At 50.7% G+C, this 17027-nt stretch overlaps 1 protein-coding gene across 1 annotated transcript in view; it reads left to right on the forward strand.

Annotated features, from left to right (window-relative positions):
- Window positions 1-17027, forward strand: part of RNF17 (ring finger protein 17) — a 3010943-nt gene that overhangs the window by 546041 nt on the left and 2447875 nt on the right. The window contains exon 11 of the mRNA XM_078657063.1: window positions 15658-15734. Coding sequence (XP_078513189.1) covers window positions 15658-15734 — 77 coding nt within the window. The remainder of the gene's footprint in view (window positions 1-15657; window positions 15735-17027) is intronic.

Here is a 17027-nt window from a genome sequence, read left to right on the forward strand (position 1 = left end):
GTTACAGGAGCATTTCTCAGAGGTGGGTGTGACCGATCCCTCTGGGGATCCGCTATGCAAATAAAGTCCCCGTCAACAAGAACAGACCTAGGCAGGTGGGTTGCAAGAACGGCTGTGATCTTGGACAAGAACCCCCCCTGTATATGTTAGGGCTGTATATACTCACAATCGCTATGTCACAACCATCCAGCCTGCCCCTTACCGCCACATACCGACCCTCTGGGTCTATAGTCCCCCCAGTGCATTTAAACAGGACAGTAGGTCTGACCTCGATCAAAACTCCACTAGCAAAGGTAGAGTATGATGTGTAATATAATTGAACTCTCCATCTTCATCAGAGCGCCACCCACGCAGTCAAATGGGACTCCTGTAGGAGTGCAAAATGGACTCCCCTTCTATTCAAGTAGGACAGAATTTTATACAGTTGTGACCTAGTATGCAGTCCTCTAATGTTCCAGGAAATAATCTTGGATGATTGGTGTGTAGCCATCAGTGTACATCATGTGTGTTCCCCATTGAGCTCTGCCGGCCCGCAACCCCCGAAATCTGCTGGCAGGAGGGCGGGGCAGGTTCCCACATTATTAATTAACCCTGGACAAAGCACTACTCTACGCTTGCGTAGTTTGCAAAGTTTGCGCAACTTTGCACTACGCGAACTGCACGTAGCACAGTGCAAACACGTGCAGCGTAGAGTAGTGCAGCGGTCATTTCTTGCTTGCTCGCGGTCCACAACGTCAACTTGGTGACCGCGAGCAAGCAAAATTACATCCTGGCAAGACTTTTTCCTCGTTCGCGATCAGCAACATCAAGTTGCCCATCGCGAGCGTGGAAAATAAACCTCCCGGCAAGATTCTCAAGGCGGGGATGTCATGTTTCTCATTGTGAGTGGTCGCGTATGCTCGCAACCGCTCGCGATGAGAAACTACCAGTCTACGTTGAGAAAGCTGCCGCTCGAGTAAAAATCTACTGGAGCGGCAGAAAACTACAGCTCACACTGTGCAAGATGCCGTTTTCAATGATTGCACAGTGCCGGATGCTTGTTCGCACTGTGCAATCATTAAAAACAGTATCTTGCACAGTGCGAACAGGGTACTACGCAATTCGCGTAGTGCTACGTGTAGCTCGCGTAGTGCGATGTGCAGTTCGCATAGCTACGCGTATCGCTACTTCGCGAACTACGCCCAGGGTTATTATCAATGCCGGGTCTGCGAGATCTGAAACCCCTTTAAAAATAAATGCATAACAACCCCAACTCCCACTCCCCAGGACAAGCAAGCAAACTCTCCTCATCCAAACCTTCAAAAACCATATCCAACTATGGAAAGTGTGGGGTGGAGTAGGCCATCCTCTCATTTGGTATAATCGAAAGTGTAATCTCGCCACCCTCTCACTCATCCAGTGCGTAGAACAGTCTGTTGATTGTCTCCAGCCAGGTAGTGTGTTGCTCCCACTCCAATCTCCCCCCCTCCCCCCCACACAACTACTAGTGAGTGTCCATGGGGACTTTTTCCCCCTTTTATTTCCCATCCTCCGTGAATACTTGCGGTTCTTGTGATCAAATTATTTCATCTGCTGTGGCCAGAGTGACCACTGGTAGTTCCTGACTAGCGCCCTCCATCGTTCTGGTGCGGAGATCTAAATCTGAGTCTCCTGTGACCTCCCTCACAGGAGTAGTGGCCCCACTGGAGCTGGGTGCGCTCAAACTTGCCACCGCTGCCATGACTTTCTCCCGTTCTTGCTGCTTCTCAGCTCTGGAAGGGGCAACCAAGGATTTACTGCAACCCGTTTGTGGTTGGTTGTCCCCTCTCTCCTGCTGCTCCTGAGAGGTTCTCCCATTCGCCTGGCCTTTAATCTAGTCCCATGTTTCCTGTGGGGAACTAAAGAAGACAGTGCCCAATGGTGTCATTACTTGTAGTGGGGCCGGGAAGATCATCGCGTACTGGATCTCCATCTGTCCCAGCTTCTTAACAGCCAGGTAAGATGCCCTTTGTCACTGACTTCCCTGGAGAAACACGGAAAGAGCCTGACTGTGCTGTTGTCAACTATCAGTGATTCCTTCTTCCAAGTCTGTGCAAGTATATGGGCTCTGTCCTTGTAGAATAACAATTGTGCCACCACAGGGTGCGGTGGCCCGATGGGGTCACTACTTGCAGTTGAGCCGGGAAGATCGCGTACTGGATCTCCATCTGTCGCAGCTTCTTCTTAACAGCCAAGTAGGACGCCCTTTGTTATTGACTTCCCTGGAGAAACCCGGAAAGAGCCTGACTGTGCTGTTATCAACTTCTTTCTGGTCTGTGTAAATATATTGTCTCTGTCCTTGTAGAATAACAATTGTGCCACCACAGGGCGCGACGGTTACCAGGGAAGGGGGTGAGGGGGCTCGCAGACACCCTATATGCTTTCTCAAGTGCAAAAAAGGGGGACAGACCTTCGTTGCTATTTCTTCCCTGAATCATCTCTCCAGGAAGGACACCATGTGCTGTCCCTCAATCTTCTCCTGCGGTCCAGTGAGGTGCAGATTGTTGCGACACGACCGATTCTCAGGTTCTTCACTTGGGCTTCTATCGCTTTTAGCCTGTCTGTAGTAGTTTGTGCCACAGGTTTCAAGCCTTCTATATCTGTTTGGACCGTGTTTACTCTCTCACCCAATCGCCGGTGATCAGCTCTGAGTAGGCCCATTTCTTCTCAAACTGTCTTATTTTATTCTCCACTGAGAGTCTTGAGGCAGCTATGGCCTGGAGAATATCCTGGAGCGTTGGCGTCGCTGGTGCTTCTACCTGTGAGTGGGGACCAGGGCCAAACTATCCTCTGAGTCTGTCAGGCTTTGGGACAGAGGGTCGGCCTCTTTGCACATGTTGGCTTTCCCTATCATCGGTTCTCGGTATGGAGGATCTTTTTCCCTGAAATACCAGGCGAGGCAGCTCTCCTTCTCATGGTGTCCCAGGAAAGCACACCGGGGGCTGTCGAAGGCGTTCCCCTGACCCCACGTGTCCCCTTCCAGATAACTAGCTCTGCTGCCAGTGCTATTCCTCTTATCTTTCAAAAGACTTTGCTTCCCTCATTTGCACGGTTCCGGAGTCCGGGAGGAGCCCTGGGTCGTGGCTGTCCCAAGTCCGGCCTCTATGCTGATCCCTTATCCCTGGCTTGATTCTTACAAGAGATCAATAGCTCCCCCAACCTCCTCTATCTCTAGGTGTGGGACCCACCTCCAAAGTGGGCCGCAGTGTGATCTTGTATCCCGGGCAGCTAGTGGGGCCCTGCGGCTTGCTAATTATATTCCTGGCCAATTGGGCTTTTTCCGGGATGCTGGTAGGGAGGCTGCTGTGTCCTTCGTAAGTGCACTTTCAGCCTTCTTAGTTACGCTATGGGGTGTGCGGCTTCGTGTGTCCCCAAGTTAACTATAGTCCTGCTTGCCCCTACGAGCTCGGGTTGCTCATTCTGTTAATGAGCACCCTATTGTGCTATTGATTCCTCTCCTGTTGCCGCCTTCGGGGAGGGGGGTAAATCTGATCTCTCAGGGCCCCTGTGGTGTCCTCCGCTCCCTCTCCCTCAGCAAATTGCAGTCCACTTGCGATCTTGGGCTTCCGTGGGGGATCAGGTTTCTTTGTTGGTTGAGGCCCCGGGCTGCGTCACCGTCAATGAGGGCCCCAGATCTTGCTAGCTGAAGTCCTGAGTGTATCTGCTCCTCCCGGACTCCGTCTTCAAAAAGGTGGGGAAATCCAATTGCCTGTGGGCCCCTGCGGTGCCCGCTCACCCCTACCCGCTCACCTCTGCCCCCAGTTTCCAGTCCTCAGCGGCCACAGGCCTCCACAGCAATTTGGTCTCCATGCCGGCCCAGTTCTAGGCCCAGGGCCGTGCTGTCGTTAATGAGGGTCCCCGATGAAATCCTCGCTGTTCCCCGCTTACTGAGCCACACAGCTACCGGGTGCAGCGCAAGTTCGTCGCCGAGTCTACTGTGTGCTCCGGCAGTCTCAGTTCTCTGTCTTGTTCCTCTAGACTGACGGCAGAAACCTCTCTCTTCCGCTACGGCGATTCACTGTCGGGTCCTCCTCAGAAAACATCCACCGGCCTGGCATCCGGACCCAATCTGTTCCTCTGTGCCTCGCTTTGTCGCGGGAGTGGTCGCTCCCTACGCGGCCTCCTGCTGCTTCACTACTCTCACTCAGCATCAAGGCCCCCTCTGCAGCTAATTTCCCGAAGGGCCGGCACCATCTTTGGTGTAAGCCGGGCGGCTCTTGCGGGCTTAATTTTTGAGCTTGCTCGCTTACAGCTCTGTCTAAGGCAGCGGGTCCTGGCCCACAGAGCAGTGGGGTCTCTGGGAGGGATAAATGGTCCCCCTCTGGGAATATAATTACAAGATGGCACTGAATGGGGATCGGCCAGCAAGACAGGATTTTTGGAATGGGCTAGGAGACAGGCGGGATGCCAAAGCCTGGTATGCACTTTCTGTTAAAAAGCATTCAAAGAGTTCTCCTTGAGGAATCCATGACCTGACCTGAAATAGTGCACGGGGAACCAAGGACGGATCCTTCTATCCACTTCGGTACACCCACCTGTCTAATATTGTTCCTGCCTCATCTGCCCACCAGGCTGTCTTTTCTCCGTCAGGTATTTAGTTGTTTTCTTGAGGTCAGCCTGATGTCTTTCATGGATTGAATGGAGTCTTCTCCACTTGACTCATCCCCACGTCGGTAACACTATACACAGCATTCCTTAGGTTTTGACTGGTCACAAATGTCCAGTCTCATTTCCTCAGTCTTGTACTCTAATGAAATGTGCAGGTCTCTAACAGGTTGTAGAATAATGGCCTTTGTTGTACATTTGGGTCTGGCTTAGTGAGTGTTGCAACCCCAAGTGCTTACATTGCACGCATCATGGTGTATTTTTTTATGTCTGAGTTTAAGGGACCGTATCATTATCCTTGGACATGGCTGTGATTCAGCTATTACTGCTTCAGGGAGTGATTCCCCAAAAAAGGGAAACACTTGTGGAGGGCAGGGTGCTGCACCTGCTGACTGGCGCACACAGTCCTCAAGCACCACTGCTAGGGGTCCCAGGAGTGTCCCTGTATGGTTAGTATGAGAGTGCCTCAGGCTGCGGAAGGATATGGCAAGTGACCTGGCTCAATCTTTTCAACCATCGGGTGTGGGCAAGCCTGCTCTTTAGTTCAAGTGTCCGCCCATCTTACTCCTTAGGCAACATGTTCCATTGGCTACATAGTGTTGTGTGGCGTTTTAGGCTCCGAGTGAATTTTCCCGATTCATGCCCTTATATAGGTACAATTCAAATTGCCCTTATATAGGCATAGAATTCAAGCCCTTATTTAGGCATAGCCTATGCTACCCAAATACAGGCATGGCTACTTCCACCTGTACCAAACGTCACAACTACTTCTTGGAAAACCAGCTTAAGCCGTTAGGGACTTCCCCTTGCTTGAATATTGATTTCTCCAAGAACTCAGTTGCTTTACAATGAACAACTATTCTCCAGGGGTTCATTCATGACGTTCATATGCCCGACTTTACATCAAACTATGGCATTCCTAAGCACCTTCAAGGTATAAATATACCTTCACTTGCTTTGGCAAACTACGGTGGTTCGGAGCAGTTCGAAGACCTACTTGCCCGATGCAGCTCGCTACAGCAAGTGCAGAAGGCACTGATCAGGAAGCTGTCTTTCTCCTGCCCGGAATCCAGCTCCAGTGTTTCCGGCTCCCCTTGCGGGATGTAGGGAAATAGAGTCCCGAGAAAGAGATACCAGATCTCCTTCAATCTAAACCAAGGTATGGAGCTGATTAGAACCTAGAGAAACCTTTGGTAGATTCTTAGCAAAATAACTAATACCTATGCTACACAATTCTTATTTCTTCACTCGTACTAGACTTAGGTTAGGTACATTGGGGTAGGCGTATTTTAGAAGCACCAGTTGAGTATGTGTCTGTTATTTATGTATGTATTTTTATATGGCTTAGAAACCATACAATGCATTTACCGTATTTCATATTACTGTTTACGCTGTATGCATTATACTTTGCAGTCTGCATAACAATTGTAGCAGTTCATCTCTCTTGCATGAGAAAGTAGACTGTTCAACAAACCTTTTATTGAAAACGCCCGTCTCGCTATTTCTCTGCAACTCTGTAGAAACTAAGCATGCACGATTGACTGAGAGAAATACTGATCTATTGTTTCTGCGACTCTAAGAGATATATTCTTATTCTTGGGAAACAAAGTCGCCATGTTTATGCGGTTGTCAGAAACTAATCCCTTCTTGTGTATTCGTGAGTTTCTAGTGACCTCTGAGTTAGCTGGCACACACAATTAAGTTTAGTATATTCGATAGAGACCTAGTTGACCTCAGTCCTACGTCAAATCTATAGAATATATTATTCCAATGTGCAGAGCCTATTGGGAATATAGGAACTACACTACAATAGGGTGGAGGGATTCAAACAGCTGGCTCCAACCAGTAATCTTCTTCACTTAGTGTCAGTCCAGCTATGTTCTTAACGGGCATGGCAACCCCTGCTTCTCTTATTCACCCCACCCTTTACAAGCCTGTACTCAGTCTTTGATGTAACATATGCATCAACGGGCCGCAACACAATTTGGTTCCAGTGTGTGCCCCCATTTCTAGTATTCTCAATCAGGATTTCTTGCCTCAGGCCCCCTCCATTCGCAGATGACCTACGCAGAGCACATCAGAAAAGCCGGTCTAGCTTGTCACCCCATCAGCGCTGTCCAGGATTGTCCCCCCTAAACCCCCCCCTCCTGCCGCCCCCACCTCCCTCCTTCATGCCACCTCACTAAACAACCTCATTCCTTGGAGCCTAGGACCCATCCTCCTGCTGTGACGGTAACCCCAGTAAAGTTCACCAGTTTCTATCTAAGGGTGGGCCTTGGGACGTTTCCAGTGGTCCCACGTTCAAATGGGCGTCCAGGCTGGTGAGTCAGTCATCCCTAGCCACCTACACCAGGCCTTGTGTCTCACGACTTGTGAATGAAAGGCACCAGCATCTGGCCCAGCACACTGCACCTTTTGAGCTGTTCGGAGGGTGGTACGCCTGCTTAATGTACTTTCAGTTCTATCCTTGTACCCTAACATTTTCCACCATAGGGGTCGATCTGCTGCTGGCTCCTGTCACATAGGAGCAGGCTTTTCTCCACATAGAATAATAATAATTGCGAATGGAAAAGGGCTAGGGTTCAGAGCATCTCTAGTGCTTGTCCGTCATGTTGGCGAGCTTCCCATCAACTTTCACTTTCCTTTTTAATCATCCAAGTTTCTGTAATGGTTAAAATAATTAACTTCTTGGGACCACTTGACAATGAAAATTGATTTTTTAAAGTTCAATACTGCACATTCTGAAGATTTATGCGTGTCCTGCCAGAGCCAAGACCTAATTGACCCTGTATACTTGACCTTTTACCATAAGAAATTTACTTGGGATACATGAATAATTTATGAGCACCTTGGGATGGCCAGAGCAAGCCGATGCCCACTTGCACGGGAATACCTGGACTCTTTGCCCAGTATACCTCTTTTTGGTATACTATATAAAGAGCAGGCTTCCTACAGTCATCAATTTCCAAATTGACTTCGATTACTAAGTAGAAAGAGGACAGTGAATACCATCAAGCAGGCCAAAGTTTGGAGAAGTACATTGCTGAAAACATGAGCAAAACTGACTGTTTCTATAAATCAGATCAAGTCAATAAAGTCTTCATAATTCATTCATGTATCCCAAGTAAATGTCTTATGGTAAAAGGTCAAGTATACAGGGTCAATTAGGTCTTGGCTCTGGCTCTAGACGTCAAAGTCCGGAAAGTATGTTTCGAGTTATAAATTTGTACAGGTTTGAAAAATCAACACAGTGCAATTTCCGAAGTGGTAATGATATCCTATGGAGGAAAAGCATATACTGCATACAGGCATTATACAACGACTTACAGGACCAATCTCCTAGACTTCAGTTAAGTATGGGGCGAGCTCCAAGGCAGCACTAAAAGGTCACCTCAGGGAGCAGGGTGCAGAGGTGCTTTTTAGCATCTGGTGCCCAATGTTATCCTATGGAAGTAAAACATGTACTGCATTCAAGCACTTAACAACTTACTGGGCCAATCTTCTGGACTTAAGGTAATTATGGGCAAGGTCAAAGCAACACCAACAGGTCACCTCAGGCAGCACTGTAGCAGACGGGTGCAGAGGTGCTTTTATGCGTTGGGCGTTGCTAATTTTCCCACCCGTCCAGGTGCCAGAGGGGCTCTGGACAAAGGAGGTCAGCCTCCTTTCTTTGGAGGGAACCCAAATTTGCATTCCAAAGATGGAGTGCTCTTTGAAGCACCCGGTCTTGGAATGTCATCCTGGTTCAGGGGGTGTAATGATCCTCTACCCGAGCAGGCTTAGGCAAAGGCTCTCACCACTGGGAGTCAAACTGGTCTGTGATGGCAGGCTGGCTAGGACAGGTCACTCAGCATACCAGTAGGTGGTAGGTTTTCAGGGGGCACCTCCAAGTTGCCCTATGAGTGCATGTATTAATAAATCCATCGCTGGAATCAGTGTAATTAGTAATACAAGATGTTTGTAGGGAGGACTCTTATTTGACCAGGGTTTCTAGCACATACTTAAAATGGCTTCCCTGGTCACTTGTGCTGGCAGTATTTGAACTGGCCAGCACAGGGGCAAATCTGCTCATGCAGATATGTCCACACATATAAAATAATGCACCCTGCCTTAGGGCTTTAAGGCCTGCTGTAGGGGTGAGTTACAAATATTACATGGTGTGTAAGGAGACTTCTCACATAGGTGTGTGACATGTTGTGTTTTGAGTTTTTAGAGCACTTTGTCACACAACCTGCAGTTGCAGTCTATATGAGTTTGGTGCTAGGTCCCTTAGAGTGGCACAAGAAATGCTGCAGCTCTTAGGGATCCTCTTTAGTACCTATGCCCTTAGTACCAGAGGTACCACTTACCGGGGTGCTAAAGGCCTGGTCATTTGGGGATCAAATGACAAGTTCTCTTGTTTTGGGTAAAGAACACTGGTGCTTGGAACCTGTGTAGCATGAACACAATGTACTTCAGTTCAAGATGCATCAAATACCAGACAAAAAGTGGGGGGACAACTGCAACAAAATTCAGTTTCCTACAATGTCTACCACAATTTAAGTGTTTGGTACTCTTACCTTTAGTGCAGCTTCAGTCCTTTGTCCTAGGTGTGCATGTATTTTTATCCTGCCCCCCCCCAACCCTTTTCAGTGGCCCGATCCATCTCCCTGACTTGGTTGAACTGAAATAGTCAGCCTTTGTGTGGCATATATCTGAAAGAGACACGCTAGTGATAGATTCCTAACCTTATTGGTAAGGAATCTTACTAGATCCGGCTCAGCGTCCGTCGTCTGCGTCGTTAGCGCCGGAATTACGTCGTCTGAGTACTTAGACGCCGCCCTCGCGCGCTGACGTCAGTTCTTCTTTTTTCTGCGCCAGCTAGCGCAGATCCGGAGAAGCTCTACCCCTTAGTCATTTTTTGACTAAACTTTTTGATCTTTTTGATCATTTCTCTAATCGAGTCTTCGACTCTTACGGTGCCGGTAGGTAATGTCCGGGTTCAAACCCTGTTCCAAATGCAACCGACTGATGTCGGTTAGCGACCCCCATCGCCGGTGCCTTCAGTGTCTAGGCCTCGACCACGACGACCGCACCTGCTCCGACTGCCGGGCCCTGACATCCAAGGCTAGGCGGGAGCGGTCCCGCAAGCGACTGGAGCTAAGGCAGTCGGCCCCGCGCCGCTCCAGGTCCCGGTCCCACAGGAGGTCGAGGGAAAGGTTGCGGGGTCGGAGCCCTCGTAGCTCCGCGAGTCGGCATCGGTCTTCGGGATCCTCCTCAGGTAAGAGGCATGAGAGGTCGGAGAGACGTCATCGATCTCCTGCCCCACCCCGACGCTCGCACAACGCGGCCGGGGGTTCGGGTGACACCACCCACACTGCTCCGACGGAGTCGCGGACGTCGCCGCCTGCCCCACACCTTCCGGTCCCTGGGCACGGTGCGACGCCAGAGGAAGTCGAGCGGTACCTCATGGCCATGAAGTCCCTACCTCCTCCGCTGGGTTCCGTGGCGCCTCCGGGCCCAACGGTCCCGGCTGGAGGGCCTAGCGGGTCGGGTGCTTCGGCTCCGATGCCGTCGGGTGCTCCGGCCCCGGCGCCGCCGGCGACTTCGGTCCCCACTCCAACCCTCGGTTCGCCCCTGGCGGCGCCTACGGGCGACTCTGTCCCCACTCCAACCCTCGGTTCGGTTCCGGCACCGGAGCGGCGCCGCTGGGCGCCGCTCTTAGAGGTCGTATGGAGATTTCTATTTCCACAAACCGGCCCCATCTGTTGACCCTGAACTACAGGAGATGGGTGACGAGGGTGATTGGGAGGGGTCTATGGACCCTCTGGCACAGGAGTGCCAGTCTCAACAGGAATGGACATATGAGCTTGGGGAGGCCAGTGGAATTGACACTTCGCCAGACACTGGATTTGTTTCCCTTCCCACCGTGGCTACGGAGGAGGGGGCTGCCTACAGTGTAGTGTTGACACGGGCGGCCAAGGCCTTGGGCCTGACGCTCCCCGTCGCGGCCGTGAGGACTAACCTCCTCACTGAGGTCCTTAAACCGCAAGCATGCTCCAATGAGCCTCTGCTGCCGTTTAATGAGGCCTTGTGTGACGTTCTTGTGGGCACTTGGTCCAAGCCCGCCACAGGTCAGCCTGTGGATAGGAACGTGGCCGGACGCGACCGTCCGGCCCCGGGCGAGCCTTGCATTTTGTCCACCCATCCCACGGCGAGAGACTGGTCATCCAGGCCTCCACTTCCCAGACCGCATTCCCGACGGCTCCGCCCGATCGGGAATCCAAGAGGTATGAACAATTCAGGAAGAATGTGTTCTCGTCCCTGAGCTTGGGACTGCGGTCAGTCAATACCGCATGCCTCTTGGGCCGCTACATCCACACCCTGTGGGACACGGTCGCGGACGTGCTGCCACAATGTCCGGAGGAGGCCCGGGCTAAACTCTCCCAAGCCCTTGCGGAGGGTCGAGATGCAGCGCGCTATTCCATCCAGTGTGGGCTGGATACCACGGACTCACTGGGCAGAGCGATGGCTACGACGGTGGCGGTTCGACGCCACGCCTGGTTGAGGTCCGCCAACTTTTCGGCCGATGTCCAGGCCACACTCCTGGACATGCCGTTTGATGGCCGTCGCCTATTTGGCGACAAGGCAGACCATGTGCTTGAGCGTTTTAAGGACTCCAGGGCTACGGCCAAGTCCTTGGGCCTCTCGGCCCCACGCCAGCAAACGGGTGCCTTTCGCTCGTTTCGTGGCCAAGGAAGGGGCGCTCCCACACGTTCTGCCAGCCACGCACCGCAGACTGCTACACAGCACGGTGGCGGCCGTGGAAACCACCGTGGCCACGGTCGGGGACAACGGCGATGACAGTCCACACCTTCCCCTGCAGCACCTGCCTCAAAACCCTCCTAGTCCGTGCTTTCAGGCCCATGTGACGCCAGTGGGGGGCAGGGTTCGCCATCACCTCTTCCACTGGCGCACTGTCACGTCGGACAGGTGGGTGCTGCAAATCGTCCGAAGGTGCTACTCCCTCCCCTTCGAGACGACCCCTCCAGCCATGCTACCGCAATTCCACCGGGTGTCGGGGTATCACTTGCAACTTCTGCAAGAGGAAGTTACGGCCCTCTTGGCCAAGGGGGCCATCAAGCGCGTTCCTGGGCCAGAAGTAGGGTGTGGTTGTTACTCCCACTACTTTCTGGTACCCAAGAAGGGCAAAGGGGGCTTACGCCCTATCTTGGACCTACGGAACGTCAACGGCTTCCTCCGGAAGGAAAAGTTCAAGATGCTGACTTTGGCTCAGGTTTTAGCTGCCCTGGACCCCGGAGACTGGATGGTAGCGTTGGACTTGCAGGACGCTTCTTTTCACATCCCCGTCCTGCCGGCCCACTGGCGTTACCTGCGGTTCACAGTAGGCCACGAGCACTTTCAGTTTACCGTGCTCCCCCTTGGCCTTACCAGCGCCCCACGGGTGCTGGAGGTGATCGCAGCTCATCTGCGCAGGTTAGGGGTGTCAGTCTTCCCCCTACCGCGACGACTGGTTGTTGAAGGCGGGCTCCTCCCAGACAGTCGTCAGCCACCTCCAGACTACGGCTGATCTCCTGCACCTGCTGGGGTTCTCCATCAATGTGCCGAAGTCACACCTGTCCCTCTCAGAAGCTCCTTTTCATCGGAGCGGTTCTATACTCGGCGCAGTTTCGGATTTATCCTCCCGAACAGCGGGTTCGGGATATTCAGGCTCTTATTCCGATCTTTCAGCCTTTATCCCGAGTCTCGGTCAGGGTGACGCTGCGACTTCTATGGCTGATGGCCTCCTGCATCCTTCTGGTGCATCACGCCCGGTGGCGGATGCGGGCTGTGCAGTGGGACCTGAAGTTTCAGTGGGCCCAGCATCAGGGCAACTTGTCCGACCATGTCTTGATCTCGGCGGGCACTGCAAGACAGTTGCAGTGGTGGCTCACGAACCGCGATTGGCTCAGTGGCAGATCCCTCTCCCTACCCCAACCGGAGCACGTAGTTGTGACGGATGCGTCCCTCCAGGGCTGGGGGTGCCACATGGGAGAGGCGGGGATCAGAGGCCTCTGGTCTCCGGCGGAGTCCCAGCTCCACATCAACCTTCTGGAGCTGCGGGCGATCCGGCTTGCACTGAAGGCATTCCTCCCCTCTGTCAGGGGGAGTGTAGTGCAGGTGTTCACGGACAACACCACCGCCATGTGGTACTGCAACAAACAGGGCGGAGGGGTCGTGGACCCTATGCCAGGAGGCTCTGCGCCTCTGGCAGTGGCTGGAACATCAGGGCGTGACCCTGGTGGTTCAACACCTGGCCGGTTCTCTGAACGCCAGGGCGGACGAACTCAGCCCTCGGTGCATGATGGATCACGAATGGCTTCTGAACTCTGAAGTGGCGCATGGTCTCTTTCAGCAGTGGGGAGAGCCTTGGTTAGATCTATTCACCACAGAAGAGAACGCGCAATGTCATCAGTTTTGCAGGGTTGCAGGGACGGCGTACACAGCGGATCTATACACGCGCTGAGATTGTGGAACGTAGCATGGCTCCACATCAAGATGGTATTCGGGAAAACTGATACTACAGTTTTGATTTGAGAAAAAACAAGGATCCTGCAACAATAATAATGAATTTTCAGACTAAGCTTACATTCTAGATCGACTGGACAAGGGTACATGAGTATCATTCGAATAATTGTATATAGATGCTGTAACTGAGATATTTCTTTACACCATATAAAGCCTTGAGAAAGCCCGAAGGGGGCGAAACGCGCGCCGGCTGTGGACCATAAAGTGGGCAAAATAAAGGCTTGAAATTTCTACATCTTCTGGTTTTGTGAAATTGACTTTTTGACCAAGGATATGGACTATTGATGAAACGCTAAAATAGCGAAAGGATCAAAGAGACTGTTTTGGAAGTGCACTGGTGTTTTTCTTTATTTCATCAGTTTTGCGCGTTGGAATTTTCCAGGCGGCACTAGCTCGTAGAGACGCTTTTCGTCGCGAGTGGAGTTGCGGTCTATTGTACGCCTTTCCGCCTATACCACTTCTGCCTAGAGTGCTGAAGAAGATCAGGCGCGACCGGGCCCAGGTTATCCTTGTGGCTCCGGACTGGGCACGAAGATATTGGTATCCAGAGCTACTCAGCATGTCTGTCGATCCCCCGATTCGTCTGCCTCTTCAGGAGGAACTTCTGTCGCAGCAGCAGGGGACTGTCCTCCACCCGAACCTGTCCAGTCTCCACCTACAAGCTTGGAGATTGAGCGGCGACAGTTGAGTCCATTTGACTTGCCTCCTGAAGTCTGTAATGTCATTCTGGCAGCCAGGCGTCCCTCCACAAAGTCGGTATATACCTGCAGGTGGAACAGATTTGTGGCATGGTGCACAGCAAAGGCTGTGAATCCACTCTCTGCCCCCCTTTCTGAGGTTCTCCTCTTCCTTCTTTCTCTGGCCCAGCTGGGCTCTGCTCTGGGCACTATCAAGGGATACCTTTCTGCCCTTTCTGCCTTCTTAAGGCTACCTGTTCAGCCATCTTTGTTCAAGTCCCCAATTGTAAGTAGGTTTTTGAAGGGCATCACACACATGTTTCCTCCTGTTCCTTTCGTGATGCCCCAGTGGGACTTGAACCTTGTACTTGCTTACCTAATGTGTGCTCCCTTTGTGCAGCTCCATAACTTTCCTCTCCGTCTTCTTACTTTGAAGACTGCTTTCCTGGTTGCCATCACCTCTGCCAGGAGAGTGAGTGAGCTCCAGGCTCTTTCTTCCACACCTCCTTTCCTCTCTGTCCATCCGGACAAGGTTGTGTTGCGGACGAGACCCTCTTTCCTGCCCAAAGTTGTCACTGCCTTCCACATCGGGCAGTCCATCACCTGGCCCACCTTCTTTCCGCCTCCGCATCCCTCGAAAGAAGAAGACAGTCTCCACCGTCTGGACCCAAAACGTGTGCTCTCTTACTATCTGGATCGCACACGCAAGTTCCGGGTGGATGACCAACTCTTTGTTGGTTACGTGGGTGCTAAGAAGGGACGGGCAGTGCACAAGCGTACCATCTCTCGGTGGATCATCTTGTGCATCCAGGCGTGTTACTCCTTGGCTAAGAAGGAACCCCCTGTTGGGCTGAGGGCTCATTCCACTCTGGCCACGGCGACCACGACTGCCCTGGGCCGAGGAGTGCCCTTGCAGGACATTTGTCAGGCAGCTACGTGGGCCTCGCTGCACACGTTTGCGAGACACTACTGCCAGGAAAGCCAAGTCCGGAGGGATGGCTTCTTTGGCCGTTCCGTCCTCCAGGACTTTCTGGTGTGATTATTGGATCGCAGACCCACCCCTGGGGTTGGTATTGCTGGGGTATCTATTCTAAGGTAAGGAATCTATCACTAACGTGTCTCTTTCTGATGCACAAGTTACTACTTGTGTAATGATATATCTGTAAGAGACAATAGTTAGTGATAGATTCCTTACCGACCCACCCATCCTCCCCGTTCTGCGAACCGATATCTAGGGTTAAGGTCATCCCCTTTCAGGGCCCTAGTTTCATGGCACCAGTGTTGGTTCTATCATGGCTCTGCGTATCTGGCGCGGAAAAGCTGTGTATCAGAACGGACGTCAGCGAGCGAGGGCGACGTCTAAGTAGTCCGACGTCATTACTGCGCTAACGACGCCGACGACGGACGTGTAGCCGCGGACGACGCCTGCCGGCATGCAGGGGTATTGCTACGCAAAATTTTCCGGATCCAGTCTGACGCCTGGGGATATTCTAAGGTAAGTAATCTATCACTAACTAATCTCTCTTACAGATATATCGTTACACAAGTAGTAACTTGTGCAATAGGTAGGTACTGAAAAGAACACAGCTTTGGTTTTAACATGTTTGAGAAGCACCCCTTGGGCCTTGCAATCAATGGGAGACGTTCTATAGGTTGCTGATATTGGGGAAAACTAGGTTCACTAGTCAGCGTAACTTTCTTGCTTACCTTATGTTGCAAATCAACATTATGTAGAAATTGCAGAATTGTTTTTTCTGGTGTATGTTTAATTCAGGTTCTCCAATTCTAGGTTATTAGTCGATTGAAGTTACCTGTCAAGGATTGCTGTTCACTTGTTGATGGTTTAAAGTCCAGAATATTTCCAGGGTAAGTTGAAAATACTTGTAATAGATGTCAGTTAATGTAGTAAATAAATGATGTAACTCATGTAAATTGAGTTTTATGTCCTGTTATAAAATTCAAAAATCTTAATCCATTTAAACAAAGTATTTTCTTTCTTTTGCTTTGATATTTAGGCTTTCATGTGCATTAACTTCAATTGCAACCTATGGTTGGTAATATACATGCTAAGCCATTACCTGTTTAGATTTCTTTTCCTCAACCAACATTGCTTTCCTGCTCATTAACATGATTCCTAGCAGTAAAATTGCCCAAAGCCTTCAATACTTGGTCTTAGATTTTCTTTAGGCTTAAATGTTTTACTAAGTTCTAAGTAGTGGTGAAAGAACACAACTGCTACCTTTTTTGGTCTGGTATGTGTTTGTGCTCGCCATTATTGGTTGTCTCTCATCCTGATTATGAGCAGCTGCAGGTGCAGCTTTTCCTGCGGTGCGGATAGGTGACCAATAATTGGCGCGCACATGCATGGGACCAAATACGGTGTGAACCAGGCGCTTATTATTAAGACAGAACCCCAGCACAAATAATAAGCATATTGGCTTCAAGTGGACTGCCAGATGGCACGATTTGTCCCAAGGAGACCCTTAGGATCAATATAAGGGTAGAAACGCCGCCAAATCAATGGGGATTGTCTGTTGCATAATTACATTTTAGATAGGAACTGATAGATATTTGTTCGACTGTTATTTTGAAAGGAATGTTTTAATACATCCTACTGTATATATGGATCATTGTAAATACTGCACACCACTGCACTTTCTGAGCATTGCACTGTCTGTACTTTAATTGGTTGTTGACATCTATTTGATACATTTTGAGAATAAATGGAGCAATATATTGTGTAGATCTAGAGTTTAACTATATATGAAAGAGTCCCACTGAACAATTGTTTATTTACGTGGATCTGAATATAAGCGTCATCCAAGTGAGCTGATGTCCGTCCTTTCTCAGGGTGCCTTCATATATAAATAATGTCTGTGTGAGATACGCACAAAGATTGTGAAGTGTACCAGATCCTCCCTAAATTTCCGTGGCTGTTTGCGACACCACAGCAGATGAAGGCATTTAAAGAAGCCATGCTTCCAATATTTGGAGCTTTGTTGTATCTTTGTGATGCACCTTCAGGTCCTACGAATCCATAGAGGCCTCCAGCTGAGTGATCACCAGCAGGTCTGGCTTCGACATAATCTATGCCTGCCAAACCTGCCTTGAGTTCAGCTCTAACTCCGGAGCAGACTATACACACAGCAAAAAGATCCT

This window comes from Lissotriton helveticus, chromosome 8 (assembly GCF_964261635.1).
Source record: "Lissotriton helveticus chromosome 8, aLisHel1.1, whole genome shotgun sequence".
Taxonomy (NCBI): Eukaryota; Metazoa; Chordata; class Amphibia; order Caudata; family Salamandridae; genus Lissotriton; species Lissotriton helveticus.